The sequence below is a fragment of the Micromys minutus genome (genome assembly GCF_963924665.1).
Source record: "Micromys minutus genome assembly, chromosome: 19".
In the NCBI taxonomy this organism is placed as follows: Eukaryota; Metazoa; Chordata; class Mammalia; order Rodentia; family Muridae; genus Micromys; species Micromys minutus.
The window spans coordinates 13,731,046-13,745,103 of record NC_137954.1 but is presented as its reverse complement, the minus strand read 5'-3'; the positions used below and the strand labels follow the sequence as shown (position 1 = coordinate 13,745,103).

The 14,058-nt window shown below is 39.3% G+C and overlaps 1 protein-coding gene across 4 annotated transcripts in view; it reads right to left on the bottom strand.

Moving 5' to 3' along the window:
- Positions 1-14,058, bottom strand: part of PARD3B (par-3 family cell polarity regulator beta) — a gene marked incomplete at both ends in the record, with an annotated part of 962,085 nt that overhangs the window by 451,326 nt on the left and 496,701 nt on the right. For all 4 annotated transcript variants that reach the window (XM_080932740.1, XM_080932743.1, XM_080932741.1 and 1 more), the window contains 2 exons: positions 1,606-1,692; positions 13,212-13,300. In XM_080932740.1, coding sequence (XP_080788866.1) covers positions 1,606-1,692; positions 13,212-13,300 — 176 coding nt within the window. The remainder of the gene's footprint in view (positions 1-1,605; positions 1,693-13,211; positions 13,301-14,058) is intronic.

Here is a 14,058-nt window from a genome sequence, read left to right as displayed (position 1 = left end):
GATGACCAGCAGTGTGGATTTCCTTTTTCTTTTCATTTTGGGGAATTGCAAAGATCCTATGTTCTATTCCATGCTCATTAAACTAAAGGGCCTGGTAATTTAACCACTCTGGTATTTCACAAAGCTCTATCAGCACACTTCTGCCAAAAGCCATTAGGATTTCTCACGGGAACTGAATAAATACTCACCTTGTCTGTCAAAAACAACCCTGGTCTGTCCTTTGCCGTAACCCATAACATATATAAACACGCTTATTAACACGCACAGGAAACCAGACAATAAGAGCCACTGGCTTTTCGGTTCATTTCTTTTTAGAGACCGTTCATTCCAGCAGGAGCTTGGCATCAGATGTTATATGGGAGAAAAATAAGGTGATGTCTTTGCAATTACAGGTAGCAGATGGTACCTGCGAAAGATGGTGCCAACCCAAATATCAGGACCGAAGCTGCTTGTCCTTTGATTCGGCCAACTGGATTGAGTAAATATCCAGAGCCAGTAAATTAATACTATATAACCTTCGGGGAAATTGTGGATCTAGAAAGAGCAATGGAATGAGAACAAGACAGAGATCACAGTTGTGAGGGACCATGAGGGCAAAAAAAGGGGGAAGGAGCTTTTCTGATCATGATGTATTATTGGTTTAAAATAAAGCTTCCTTACTTTTCATTGATCACTTAGGAAAGTGGATTTAGGCTACTGGTTATAATCATGCCCTGTTAGTGAAAAGCTGATTTTCCTCAAGGATTCTGGGAACTGTCATTAGGACCAAGGGAGTGCTATAGTCAGCCATCTTCCTGAAGGTGGCACGCACCTACCAGGTGCCACCAGGTCATTAGCCTAGCATGATGCCAGCTCTGCACCACACACACTTCACCCCATCACAGAACAGACTTTATATCCAGTCAGATGTGGATTTGAAGAAACACGAACACAATCTAAATTGGCATTTGCCAGCATGGATTTTACAGCAATTGTTTTTAAAATTCTAAGAGGATGAAATGAATAGTCTTCAGTGGCCTGCACGGTATCTCAGAAAAAAAAAAACAATAACAAGATACATTTTTTTCTATAACTAAATCATTGTATATTTGTATGGCGGATAAGCCACTAGAATATACATACATACATACATACACACATACATACATACATACATACATACATACATACATACATACACACATACACACACACACACACACACACACACGAAGCATTTGGAATTACTATCTTTATTCGAATTACTATCTTTATTCATTGAAGAATATTTTATAATGCTGAAAAACACTCAGTTATGACATTTATCTGACAATATGTTAAAATCTTTGCCAAGAAGCCTGTTTGCTATTAGTCACTCTCAAGGATGCTCCAAGAAAGTACTTCATAATTAATTGTAAGTGGGAAAATTGGGACGATATTTTTTCTTTTTTCTTTTTCTCTGCATCCTAGAAGTAAATGATTTTAGTCTGTTTCTCAAGCTCAATCCCAACCAAAGTATTACTTACGTCCATCTGAATATTCGGTTTTCTACCTAACTCTCTCCTGGAAAGGGCTTTTGTCTGGGTTTTCATTGACACAGCTTCTAAAACAAGGAGAACTCCTTACCTTCCACTCAGGGATGAAAAGAAGGGTACCACGTGGATTCCCAGGGGGTCTCCTTCCCCAGAAATCTGCACAGCTCTTGTCATATCACTGGGCAGAGAAAACAGGAGCACAAACAGGTCTTAGGTAAAAACCAGATGAGGCACATTAACCCAGCATGAAGCCCTCCCTGACTTTATCTACTGCTCTCACTGTGATTTAGGGCACAGGAATGTGAGAAGAGCCTTCTTACAAGGCTCCTAAACTTCCAGTTTGAACCTTCCGCAAAAAAACCGAAAGTTGAAATAGAACTCACTGCTAAACCAGCATCTCACTAAATCTGCAGAAATCAACAGAGATAAAAAGAGGTTCATAGAACCAAATCTCTCCCCAATGAGACTTTCTTGATAATGCTATACAGACCACAAACACAGAAATAACTCTAGCTATACTTAGGCTTGAAGTTAGGGTTTTCTCCCCAGAAAAGGGAAAACATGGAATAAAAATATTTATTAGAAAATGCACTGAATTGCAATTTATAACACCAGGGAAGCCACTCTTGGCGACACAGTCGGGCATGTTCAAAGCAATATAAATCAAAGCTTGCATCAGTTGGACTCAATGGAACAATTCCAAGTTTTCACCTTCTGGTTTATTTATTTATATCTGTCTTTAAGGCATAAAGAGAGGTTGGAAAAAGCAGAGAAACTGTATTATAGAGAGAAATAGAAAGTCTGACCTCCCTAACCTAGCTCAGATTAAGGAAAGGACGAGCGAGAAGCACTAATAGGAGTGTGTAAGACTGAAACACACAATGCACTGGAAGCCTCCAAGTCGTGAGCAGTCGCTAACAAGTGTTTGTAAAGATGAAAAATAATAACTGTGAACAATTATTGGCTCCTTTCATCCTGGAGAGAGAGGGACAAAATTGCCAGAGGAAACTACAAAGTTGAAGCAAGCACCGCCTCTGTGGAAATTGTAAACAAGTTCCTATTGTTTTCCATTAGCGCCAAGATGACCTGAAACAAGATGTCAAAGAAAAAAAAGGTCTTTGCTCTAAAGTTGAGAAGAGCATTAAGGAAACAAAGTGTGATGAATTCATCCCGCATGAAGCATTTTTTAAATTATGGGTAATCTAGACATATATATCTGTTAGTCAGTAGATTAGGCTTATTGATAACATGCTTTCTTTGCAGTAAGAATTAAAGAACAAAATAGCACAATACAATACAATAAAGTCAAGACAGTTTCTAGCATTCTGGGAGATGACTCCATTTCAAAACTGAGAATAAGTTCCAAATGATCTTTCCTCAGATATTACTGATGCATTCGACTTGTTCAGTCAAGCAGGCTGTAGATGAGACATGCAATAAAATGGGAAAGCAGACAAAGGTGATCAGGTGACAGGAGCACTCGGACTTGCTTCTCTGTGAATGGTGGGTAAGGCAGGAGCAGAGATACATCTGGGGACACTAGCATGCACTGCAGGGCCTGAAGGAAAAACACGCTGCGCCCAGACACATGTACGGATACAGCAATTTTCATAGAATGGATTCACAATTAAACTTAAGACCAACTCCAACGATACCTGCAGACTTTAGAAACTGGGACTGAACTATTTTTTAACCACTAAAAGATGACCCTCTTTCTCTTTACAGCTTAGTTTCGTCCACCATCACAACGCTCTTCTGAAAAATGTATTAAGTGTCCCTCTACCATGGGACGTCACCCACTCTTAATGTAGAAGCTATAAAATACTAGTGTTTAGTCTAGGGCAGACTTAAAGATTTCAGCTCATAAATGGCTTTTATAGATCCTGGCTTCCATGGAATTCATTTCTTTTTTTCTATTTTATAAATATTACTTTAACTCTACTCAAAACCTTTCTTGTAAAACATAATACACACTATGCATTATAGTGTTTTAGTAATTATTAAGCTTGTGCTTTTATATACAACTAAGTAAATCTTATGCTTTTTTCTGTTTTATTCAAAATTCCTAAAAATATGAAGATGTTGTTTAAAAATTGATTTCTATATGCAATTGCCTTTTTGTATTTTACATGGTAAACTGTTAATTTTCCATTATACACAACAGTTATAATTTTTCAACTAGGATTCTTGGCAACCTTTTTAACTTTACAAAATGTGGTCCATAAGTTGTCTCAAAGAAAGAAATCTGAAATATGATGTCACATAGATAAGTTCACATATCTTTATTAATTGCAAAAGTAGAGTTACTGCAATTTTATAAGTTCTTTATGATGCTGTCTAGAAATGTCAGTATGTATATACCCTCAGGGGTAAGATTTTTAAAAAGATGTGAATGAATATGTGTTACTAATGTTATTTGTTTAAAAAATTTGTATTTGGAGAACAGTTTTTCAAGTTTGGAGGGCAGTACAGGAACCATGTCATGTGAGCTGTGAGGTGGACCAAGAAAGAAAAGTGTAGAACACAAGGTGGAAACAATATTCTGGAAGTGGAAGAATCACAGCATGGAGAAGTGATCAAAGTCCCTAAGATCAAAGCCATTTTTCTGGGAGATGCTTGCAAACGTCAGGTCAACAATTCCATGCTAGCTCAGTGCCCTAAGGTCCATGTGACCGTGCTGACTCAATAATCATGGGAGCAGCCATTGCTAGTCGAGAAGCCCGGGATAGAACCATGGGAAAGGCTATAGATCAGTGGACAAAAATGAGGCTGTCATGATGGGCATCTGTGCTGCCAGAGCAGGATCCTAAGGACTTCATGTAGTTTCTATTGACAAAGAATTGAAGTTTCAGGTCAATGATGCAGTGTGTGCTACAGGTGTCTGCAGGTCTGCTTCCTTCATCGAACGGACAGAGTTTGCAAAATTAATAGTATTCAATTCTGCCTCAACTGTAGAGAAATGATTACAGGCAGGGGACAATACGTTTTTACTTTTCTCGTAAGGGTGACTGTTGTCCAGTGTTTGTCTCAGTCATCTAATCCAAGATGCCAAGCCTCAGATTTCCACATTTCTGTAATAGGGACATTGAAATCTGGGACTCCTCTTTCCCAAAAGAGATGTTACTTTTACAACAAAAAAATAACACACACACCACAAATATCTGAGATGAGATTGATAAGTTTTTTCTGTTAATATGATTTTGAGAATCTCCTCTCTCTTTAATAAGTATTTTTCACTATGTTGCCCAGGTTGGCCCTGAACTAGTGATCTCCCTGCTTCAGCTTCTGAATTATAGAACTATCTTATCAGACCTAATTTGAATACTAGCATTTTCTAAGAGAACAAATAAATTTATGGGCTTCAAAGGAATGATCTATCAAATTTTTTTCTCATTGTTTTCTTCGTAAAATGTAATATTAAACACTGTATGATCAAGGGATATACTCCTTCACTATATTGTTTATAGAAAGGAAAGATAAAAGGTCTTTCCAAATGGTCTGAAGATGTGAGCTTGTGTCTTCAGGGACTGTGTTGCACACCCACCATAACCGATGCAAATGACCTGGGTGCAGAGGGAAACCTCAAAGAAGGTTTTGCTGATAACCTTGAATTCTGCTTCATGTAGAAGCATCTTGTGGGTACACATGCATTGATTGAAAATTTCCTAGTTTGATGGTAGGGGTAATATTAACTAATCTTTCTGAATTCTAATAATTTTAATTCAATTATCATAAAGTCAGTCACTGCTATGGGAAAGTTCCATAAAAGAAAAATCAATCAATCAAAAAATGCTGATTAAATATTGAGAAGAAGAAAGTATATTCTGCAGTGTTTGGGTAAAATGTTCTTTAGATATCTGTTGTGCCCATTTGGTCTATTATGTCATTTGACTCTAATCTTCCTGTTTACTTTTTGTCTGGGTGGCCTATTGGTTGGTAAAAATTGGGTATTGAAGTCATCTATCCTTACTGTATTAGGACTGGTTTGGGCTTTGACATCCAGTAGTATGTACTTTATGGAATTGGGTACACCCGGGTTTGGTACATCTTTGGTGGGTTGTTCTCTGGATTAAAATGAGATGAATTTATCTCTTATGATTAGTTTTGGTTTCGTCTATGTTGTCAGTATCAGGATACCATGCTTTCTTGTTTGCTGGTTCCATTGATTCAGAATGCATTCTTTCATTCTCAGACAGTCTATCATTGAAGGCAAATGTGTATGTCTTGCAGACAACAAAAAGGTGGATACTGTTTGTTAATGCAATCTGCTAACCTGTGAGTCTTGACAGGAAGGTGAGGGATTAATATTTAAAGTTCTAGCAGGTGTGCACTGACAATAGTGACTATTGCTTTGTGGGTAGCTTTTTCAGATCTACTCCCTAACAGCAACCTCTGTTTTCTTCTCATAGGCTTCTCTTCAGTCCTGAGAATTCTTCTTAATAATGCTGGTTTGGTAGACAGGGATTCCTTCTATCTAGTTATATTATAGAAAGGTTTCTTTCTCCTTCAACCATGGCAGATAGTTTGTATAGTTGTCTTAGTATCTATCGTCACTTAGGACTTGTACATCACTCTAAGCTCCTCTGGCTACTAATATTCTGCTTGAGAAGTCAACTAATGTTCTAAAGCAGCAGTTCTCAACTATGGGTCAGGACCACTTTGGGGGTTGACAGACCCTTTCACAGGGGTTACATATCAGCTGTCCTGCACATCCGATATTTACATTGTGATTAACAATAGTCAAAAATCACAGTTTGAAGTAGCAATAGAAGTATTTTATGATTAGGGTTATCATAAGATGAGAACTGTATTAGACGGTTGCAGCATTAGGAAGGAACAGGACTACTGCTTTAGCAGATTTGTGTTATATGCTTTGTGACTTCTCTCTTGAAGCTTTCTAAGTCCCTTGTTACTTTTGCTGTTGTAGTTCTGCAAATTTCATGTCTTAACTATAATATGGTATGGGAAGCTTTCCTTCCCTCTGGTCCTCTTTAGTGGGTGTTCTTTGTGCCTACTTGTTCCTCTATAGGCATCTCTCTCCTCTGTTTTAGTAAATGTTCTTCTATATACAAACCCAGATACATGTACATATACATAAATACAAATAAATATTTTAAATTCTGTGTCTTGAGATTTGTCTAAGTTGTTTTCCTTTGGGACCATTGCTATGTGTCTGATAGGGGAATCTGTTGGGGATATGTTGGTTTTACATATTGATTATGGTTTTGGGATAGAACTTGGTGCCTAAGGTTAATTGTTGGTTATGTTTTGAGATGTAAGTTTCTATCTCATCTTTGATGGGTGGGAATGTGTTTCTGACTTTTGCTGTTAGGCTGACTTGACTAGTTTTGGATTGGGTAGGATGTATTCTCAGTCTTTCTGCACTCAGTTTGAATCATGTGTGGGACGTTAGGGTGATTCTAGTTCAGCAGCCACTGGGGAGCACTAGGTTATTTAGTGCCCATGTACAAATAGCTTCTGGAGAAAGGCTCCAGGACAGGTGATGGTGTCCGGATGAGGTCTAAGCACTGGCAGCCGTGACATGGGTGCTTAGACAGGTCCTGGAGACAGACACTACCCAGTATTGGGGGTGGGTCTTAGCACCCATTTAATATAGGTAGCAGGTTGGGTAAGAGCCCAGAGTAGGTGTTGTGGCAGAGCTAAAGAGTTGCCAACCACATGTGTAGCTACTCAGGCAAAGTCCCACTGAAAGATTCATACTTGATGTTATGGAAAGTGGGCACTGAAGGTATTGGTCCTAGGAGCTCTGTGATAATTGCTATGATTTAGAAGAAATTGCCTGGTAGGAGATATATGGGAGAACAGCTAAAAAGAGAAAAGATAAGGAAGAGTCTGGCATTTGTGCTATATTAGTGGATTGCTGCAACTGTCTCCCATCAAGGGAAAATAGGCTTAAACACTTATGAATGAAGCATGAAATCATCAGGGCAATGTCAACACATTTTGAGTTGGAGTCTTCAATTTACTTGTCTTTTGGATAGCTGTCATGGACAAAGATGCAAAGATAAAACATGATAGAAAAATAGGAGAGTCCAGAAAAGGTCACCTTGGGAGCTAGGAGCTGGAAAACAAGGTGAGGTCAGAAATGTCAAAGGAATCAGGGAGAAGGGAAGGTTTTCTGTACTTATTGCTTGCTATTTAAAGAGGTGCTCTAAGTTTTTAAGTTTTTATTTTTTTAAAATAAACTACCCCAAAACTGGGATTATGCAAGATACAATTCAGAGACCACATGAAGCTCAAGAAGATGAAAGACCAAAGTGTGGCTGCTTCAGTCCTTCTTAGAAGGGGGAACAAAATAATCGTGGGAGGTAGAAGGTGGGAATTGGGAGGAAGACTGGAAGGGGCGAGGGAAAGGAGGGCAGGATCAGATATGGGAGGAGGCAGGGGAGATATATAGAGGGTCAGGAAATTGAACAGAGGTTTGTAACAATGGAGGATAGCAAACTGGGGGGGAGCCACCAGAAAGTCCCAGATGCCAGGAAAGCAAGAAGCTCAAAGGACCCAACAGGGATGGCATTAGTTGAAATACTCCACAAAGGGGAGGGAGAGCCTGTAGAGACCATACCCAGAGATTACACACACCTCTACCCTTCCTCCCCAGTTTAGGGATGGGGCTACCGACCCATCTCCAAAATTTTAACCCAGAATTGCTCCTGTCTAAAGAAAACACAAGGACAAAGAGTGAAGCAGGGACTGAAGAAAAGGCCACCCAGAGACTGCCCCACCTGGGGACTTATATCATATGCAGCCACCAAGCCCAGTCACTATTGATGCCAAGGAGTGCTTGCTGACAAGAGTCTGATATAGCTGCCTCCTGAGATGCTCTGCCAGAGCCTAATACAGATGCAAAAGCTTGCAGCCATCTGAGCACAGGGACCCCAATGGAGGAATTTGGTGGAAGGACTGAAGGAGCTGCAGGGGTTTATAACCCCACAGGAAGAACAACATTAACAAGTAACCAAACACTCCCCCCTCAACTCCAGAACTCCTGGGGACTAAACCACCAACCAAAGAATATACATGGAGGGACCCATGGCTCCAGAAGCATATGTAGCAGAGGATGGCCTTATTGGGCATCCGTGAGAAGAGAGGTTCTTGGTCCTGTGAAACCTTGATGCCCCAGTGTAGGAGAATGTTAGCAGTGAGGTGGGAGTGGTAGGGGAGCACCCTCATAGAAGCAGTGGGAGGGGGGATGGGCTGGAGGGTTGTGAAAAGGGGGATAACATTTGAAATGTAATTAAATTAAATATCCAATAAAAATAAATAAAAATAAAACACAAAAAATTAGACCATAAAAAACCTACCAAAATGGAGCCCTGTACTATATTGTATTTTATGATCAAGATGAGAGGACTGATTAGTCACAGGCTGTCCTTATTATAAGATTAGTTAGAAAACATCCTTTTAACAGTGTTTAATTTTGTAGCTATGCTCATGAACCATTGAGTATTTTTTTCTGTCCAATAAGTCAATCACTCAATAGATATGCTCCTCTTATATTCCAAGACCTACACTGGGTGCCAGAAATGCTTTTGATTCTCTCTTGTTTGGGATAATTCAGAGTTACAATGAACTGTAATATGTGTAATAATGACTATGAGACTTGTGATAGCAATTAGTAATTATTCAGCCTTTCATTTAACAATGTACGAAGTCAGCTGCCTATAATGTACCTTAATTAATCTTCAAAGAATCTATGTGCTCATAAAAGTCACTTTCCATATGAGGGAAATATTTTAAAGATGTTCAGTAATTGGTCCAATGATGCACAGATAGCAAGGTGAAAAGCCAGTGTTCAAACCTAGACCGTCTCTAATTCCAAAGGTTTTGAAAGAATGCTAAGTAATGAAGTTTAGGACATTTTACTCAGTCCTTATACACAGACTCGGTTGGAGAATCAGAAGAGGTTCACATACAAGAGCCCGCAAAGCCTGAAGAGATGACTGTGACTTCTTTCCAGAGGTGAGTCATTCTGACATGGTCGCTGCAGATGCACTTAGCTTCTGGGCTACTTGTAGGAAATGAGGCCAAAGTGTTACCTTCTGCCAAGCTTTAAGGTCTGTCAGGACTTCCTCCCACATGAGTATGCCAACCACACCAACCCACTGTCAGGTCCTTCTAACGTTGTCTTTCCAATTACCTTTACCACCTAAACAGGTATAATCTGTAAGCTTCCCCCAGGAGAGGAACATTCCGTACCATGAAGATTGTCCTTTCTTACATTCTTTTCTGAGTATATGAGTATCTTTAAAGTGTTTTATTCTCTGGTGTATCATACATTAATATAATGTAATATGATCATACCCACCCCTAACTCCATCAACTTTTTCTTCTCCACACTTCATGTCTGTGGCTTCTTTTCTGATAATGCTCTAAGTCTAATTACTGTTGTCTATACGTGTAGGGATATGGAGCCATTCACCAGAGCCAGTGGTACACCCTAAAAATACAATCTCTTCTCTGAAGCTACCACTTGCCAATAGCTTCTCATTAAAGGCTGCTCTCAAACTTTATCAGATAAGCATCTCTCCACTGAACCCTGTGCTGCCCACAGTGGGAGGTAGTCAATGGATCCATACATAAGAATATGACACTGAGTCATCAGCCCTAGACTAGACATCTTCACCAACAACTTTTCTCCACCCAGCCTCAGGGAATACTAGAGAATTGGGGTTGGGGCAGAAAGAATGCTGGTGATGGAGAGGGGTCTGTGAAATGTAGCTTCTAGACAAGACATGGAGATCACACTTGTGACCTCATGACAGCTGTGGTTAGGGCTCAGTGGCCACACAGGGGTAATGCAGCCAACACTGAGGCCCAGATGAAGAGTTGCTCTGCCCTCCCATTCACTGAGGCATTCTGGTCCTCTGACAACACAGTCTGCAGCCTCTGGAACTTTGCACTCGCACTACATATTCTGAGTGTGCTCTGCACAGTTTCCAGCTATATCTGTCACCACACTTTTCCCTGTGATGGTTTTGTGGCATGGTATCAAACCAAGGACTCAAATGGTACCCATAAGCAATGCTCAAATCAGTGCATTTACAGGCCAGAGTGGTAGACCAGATACACATTGCGTGTCCAGTTGCTAGTTATTCTGAAAAGCAGTTTCTTGACCTACTGAAGGCAGCAATGAGACACACAAAAAGGGCAGTTTTCAAAAATAATATATTGAACACATATCTTGCAAAGCCATTCATGATAATTCTCTCAATTATTTGATAATTCTCTTAGTACCTATAACCAGAGAAATCTGAATGAATTTTCTCCTGAAGCTAAAAATAAAATAATAAAATAAAACAACAAAAAACAAACAATTGTCTACCTTACAGTGGGTATCCATGCAGCATGGTGGGAAACACTTGCCAAAGATAATATTAAAAAATTTAAATTAAGATATTAAGGCCAAATAAAATAGAAACTTTCTATCTATTGTGGCTAGATATATGAATAAGCATACTAGCTTCTAAAAAGTGGGTGCCCCGGCAATGTTCTTGAATGAATACTTTATATATTATACAAGTCATTAATAAAAATTCCTAATGAACGGTAATTATGGCCATATGGCTACACATTATAAGCCTGAAGAGAGTCTGCATGGTCTCTGGATAAAGGCTGATGACCGTTCAGAAGGAAGCAGCTGGTTTCAGGAAAACTGACTGGCACCATCAGTCAATGGACTTAAGGAAAGAACACTCACGTGAGCACGTGAGCAGCTTTCTATGGTTAGATTCACCACTGGAGAAATACAAATTTATTTTTTATTCTAAATTGATACAACTTTTTGAAAGTAAGTAATAATAAAAACTATACAGGGTGATCCTATCTAATCTAAACATTTCCTAACTCAAACTGCTCCAAAACATGAAACTTTTTGAACATTGACATAATGTTGCAAGGGATTTGGGTTCTGCAGGATCTTTGTTTGTTTGTTTGTCTTTCTTGTTTTCTTTTCTCTTTCTTTCTTTCTTTTTTCCTTTCTTTCTTTTCTCTTTGTTTTTATTTGGTCTACACAACCAGTACTCTCTACCTAGATAATGAAAAAAAAAAAAAAAAAAAAAAAAAAAACCAACAAAACTAAACTAAAATCTGAAACACTCTGGTCCCAAGAATTCTGTATCGGGATAATAAACCCACAAAGGAGAAAATGGTAATAACAGCAGAAATAGGCTCATTCTGACCCAAGCACTGTTCAAACAGTTTATACATGTTATCACATGTAAACATTAAAGACAGTAATACAGAAATCCCAATACTAACATTCTGAGCAGATTTATCTTAATTTTTTTGAGTTATGCTTTTACGTACTGGAGGCTAGCCTTGAACTCAACTGTGTACTGGGGGAAAATGCTGAGTGTTGGATCCTCCTGGCTCCGTCTCTCGTGTGAAATATTGGAGCTATAGGAGTGAGCTACTACTCTTGGCTTATATGGTTGAGATCAGGTCTAAGGAGAGAATAGTTGACATCACATAATGTGCTGCTTTCTTTTACAATAGTGACAATCCTGGATGATGAAGCAAATTCATTTCCCAAACACCAAGTGACTGTATAAACACAAACCGACTGAAGTCCTCCTCATAGCTAGAGGCAAAGCAAAACACTCAGACACAAAGAACTCTGAAGGGCTCTATAAACTGCAGGGCAAAGACAAGAAAAAACTATTTAAAAATCCTGGCTGCAGAGGAGGGAAATCAGGCCTGCCACTGAGATCCTGGGACTTAGACTAGAATTTGCCAACCACTTTGCTAGACCAGCCTAATTCCTACTGCACTCTGGAGCATATTCTTATGCTCACAAAGAACTGTAGTTACCACTCCCTCACAGAAGAAGATTTTAAATGGAGACCATGGTAGAGAGCTACAACTACAGAGAAGATAGAGGTTAGCTAAGCGTGGGGAGTCAGACCCAACGTACGCATCTACAGCATGGTTCCCTATCTATGACTCAGGGACCATAAGGAAGAGAAGGTAAAGATTTGTCGGGCTAGAATATCAAAAAGTCTACTGGAAAACCCTAGAAATAGCTGCATAGACCAAAACTCATGGCATTGTCTGTAGTTAAGGAACTACAGGCAGGCTCTGACTCCTGAGACAGAATTGACTTCTCCAAGCTTTCAGTTGATGTGAGCCTCCAAGGATTGTTCATTACAGAGTAATTAACCTCGAAACCATTAGCTGGACAGCAAAAAATGACTTGTCCTGTTGCGTTGATGTACTTGTGCACATAGATACATACATTGTGTGTGCATACACGTGGGTGCACATAACAACAATTACTGAAGAGGATGAAGCTATCAATTTGATGCAGGGCTTATGGGACATTGCAAGAGGGTGACTAGGGAGAAGCTAGAAGGAGGAGAGTGACGGGGATAGTGATGTATAAAATGAAAAAAAAAAGTGAAAAAGAAATGAACAAAATCCTGAGCAGAAGAGAATTAGAAGCCTCTAGTATTGTGTGTATACAGATGGTTATCAGGAGAGTTCTCATATTTATGTAGAAAATGGGAGAAAGGAATAGTAATCAATGTTTGAGCAGAAATGTACTTTAGTACATTTAGTACACACAGTTCTACTTTTCTTAGTTTTGCCTACAAAATTTGAACAACTAAAGTTCATTAAGTAAAATGATGCGAAATTTAAATAAATAAGAACGTCCTATTTTCATAAGGAAAATACCTCAGTTCGTCCTTGGTTTTGTGCAGCATAAGTAGCCCTGTCTGTTCACCATTCATAAGGTCTCTGTTTTCCAAGCTCTGGGTGGAATCCTGGAATGAAGCAAAGTCGTAAGTTGTGAATTGAGGCTTTGAACAAAACGTTTCAAATGAGGATGGAAACAGCGTGGCTTTGGATATATTTGCTCCCATTTCTTCTGAGGCTGGAAACAGTTGTTAATGTCCTCAGTGCTTTCCCCAGGCCCTCCTCTCCTCTCCGGTTTCTGAAATGCTCAAATGGTCCATTTGCACAAGATAATATGTTAAAAGCTGGTGATACTTTGCTTAACTTGCTGCTACTCCTCCTTAGGTTTGGGTATAGTGTTTTAAACACATTTGTGCAAAACACAAGCAAAACAAAACAAACAAGCAAACAACAACAGTAACAAACAACAACAACAACAACAGAAACTAAAAGAAGTCTCCAAAGCTATGTAATGAGAAAGGAGTTTTAATGATCTCTATATGCTGGTACTTCCACAGCATAGTGAAGTATAAGAAAAAAAATGAGATTCCACCTCACACCAGTCAGATTGGCCAAGATCCAAAAATCAGATGACAGCAGATGCTGGAGAGGCTGTGGAGAAAGAGGAACACTTCTCCACTGTTGGTGGGGTTGCAGGCTAGTACAACCACTCTGGAAATCAGTCTGGCAATACCTCAGAAAATTGGATATAGTACTACCTGAAGACCCAGCTATTCCACTTCTGGGCATATACCCCAGAGACACTTTAATACACAACAAAGATATATGCACCACAATGTTCATAGCGGCTCTATTTATAATAGCCAGAAGCTGGAAAGAAACCAGA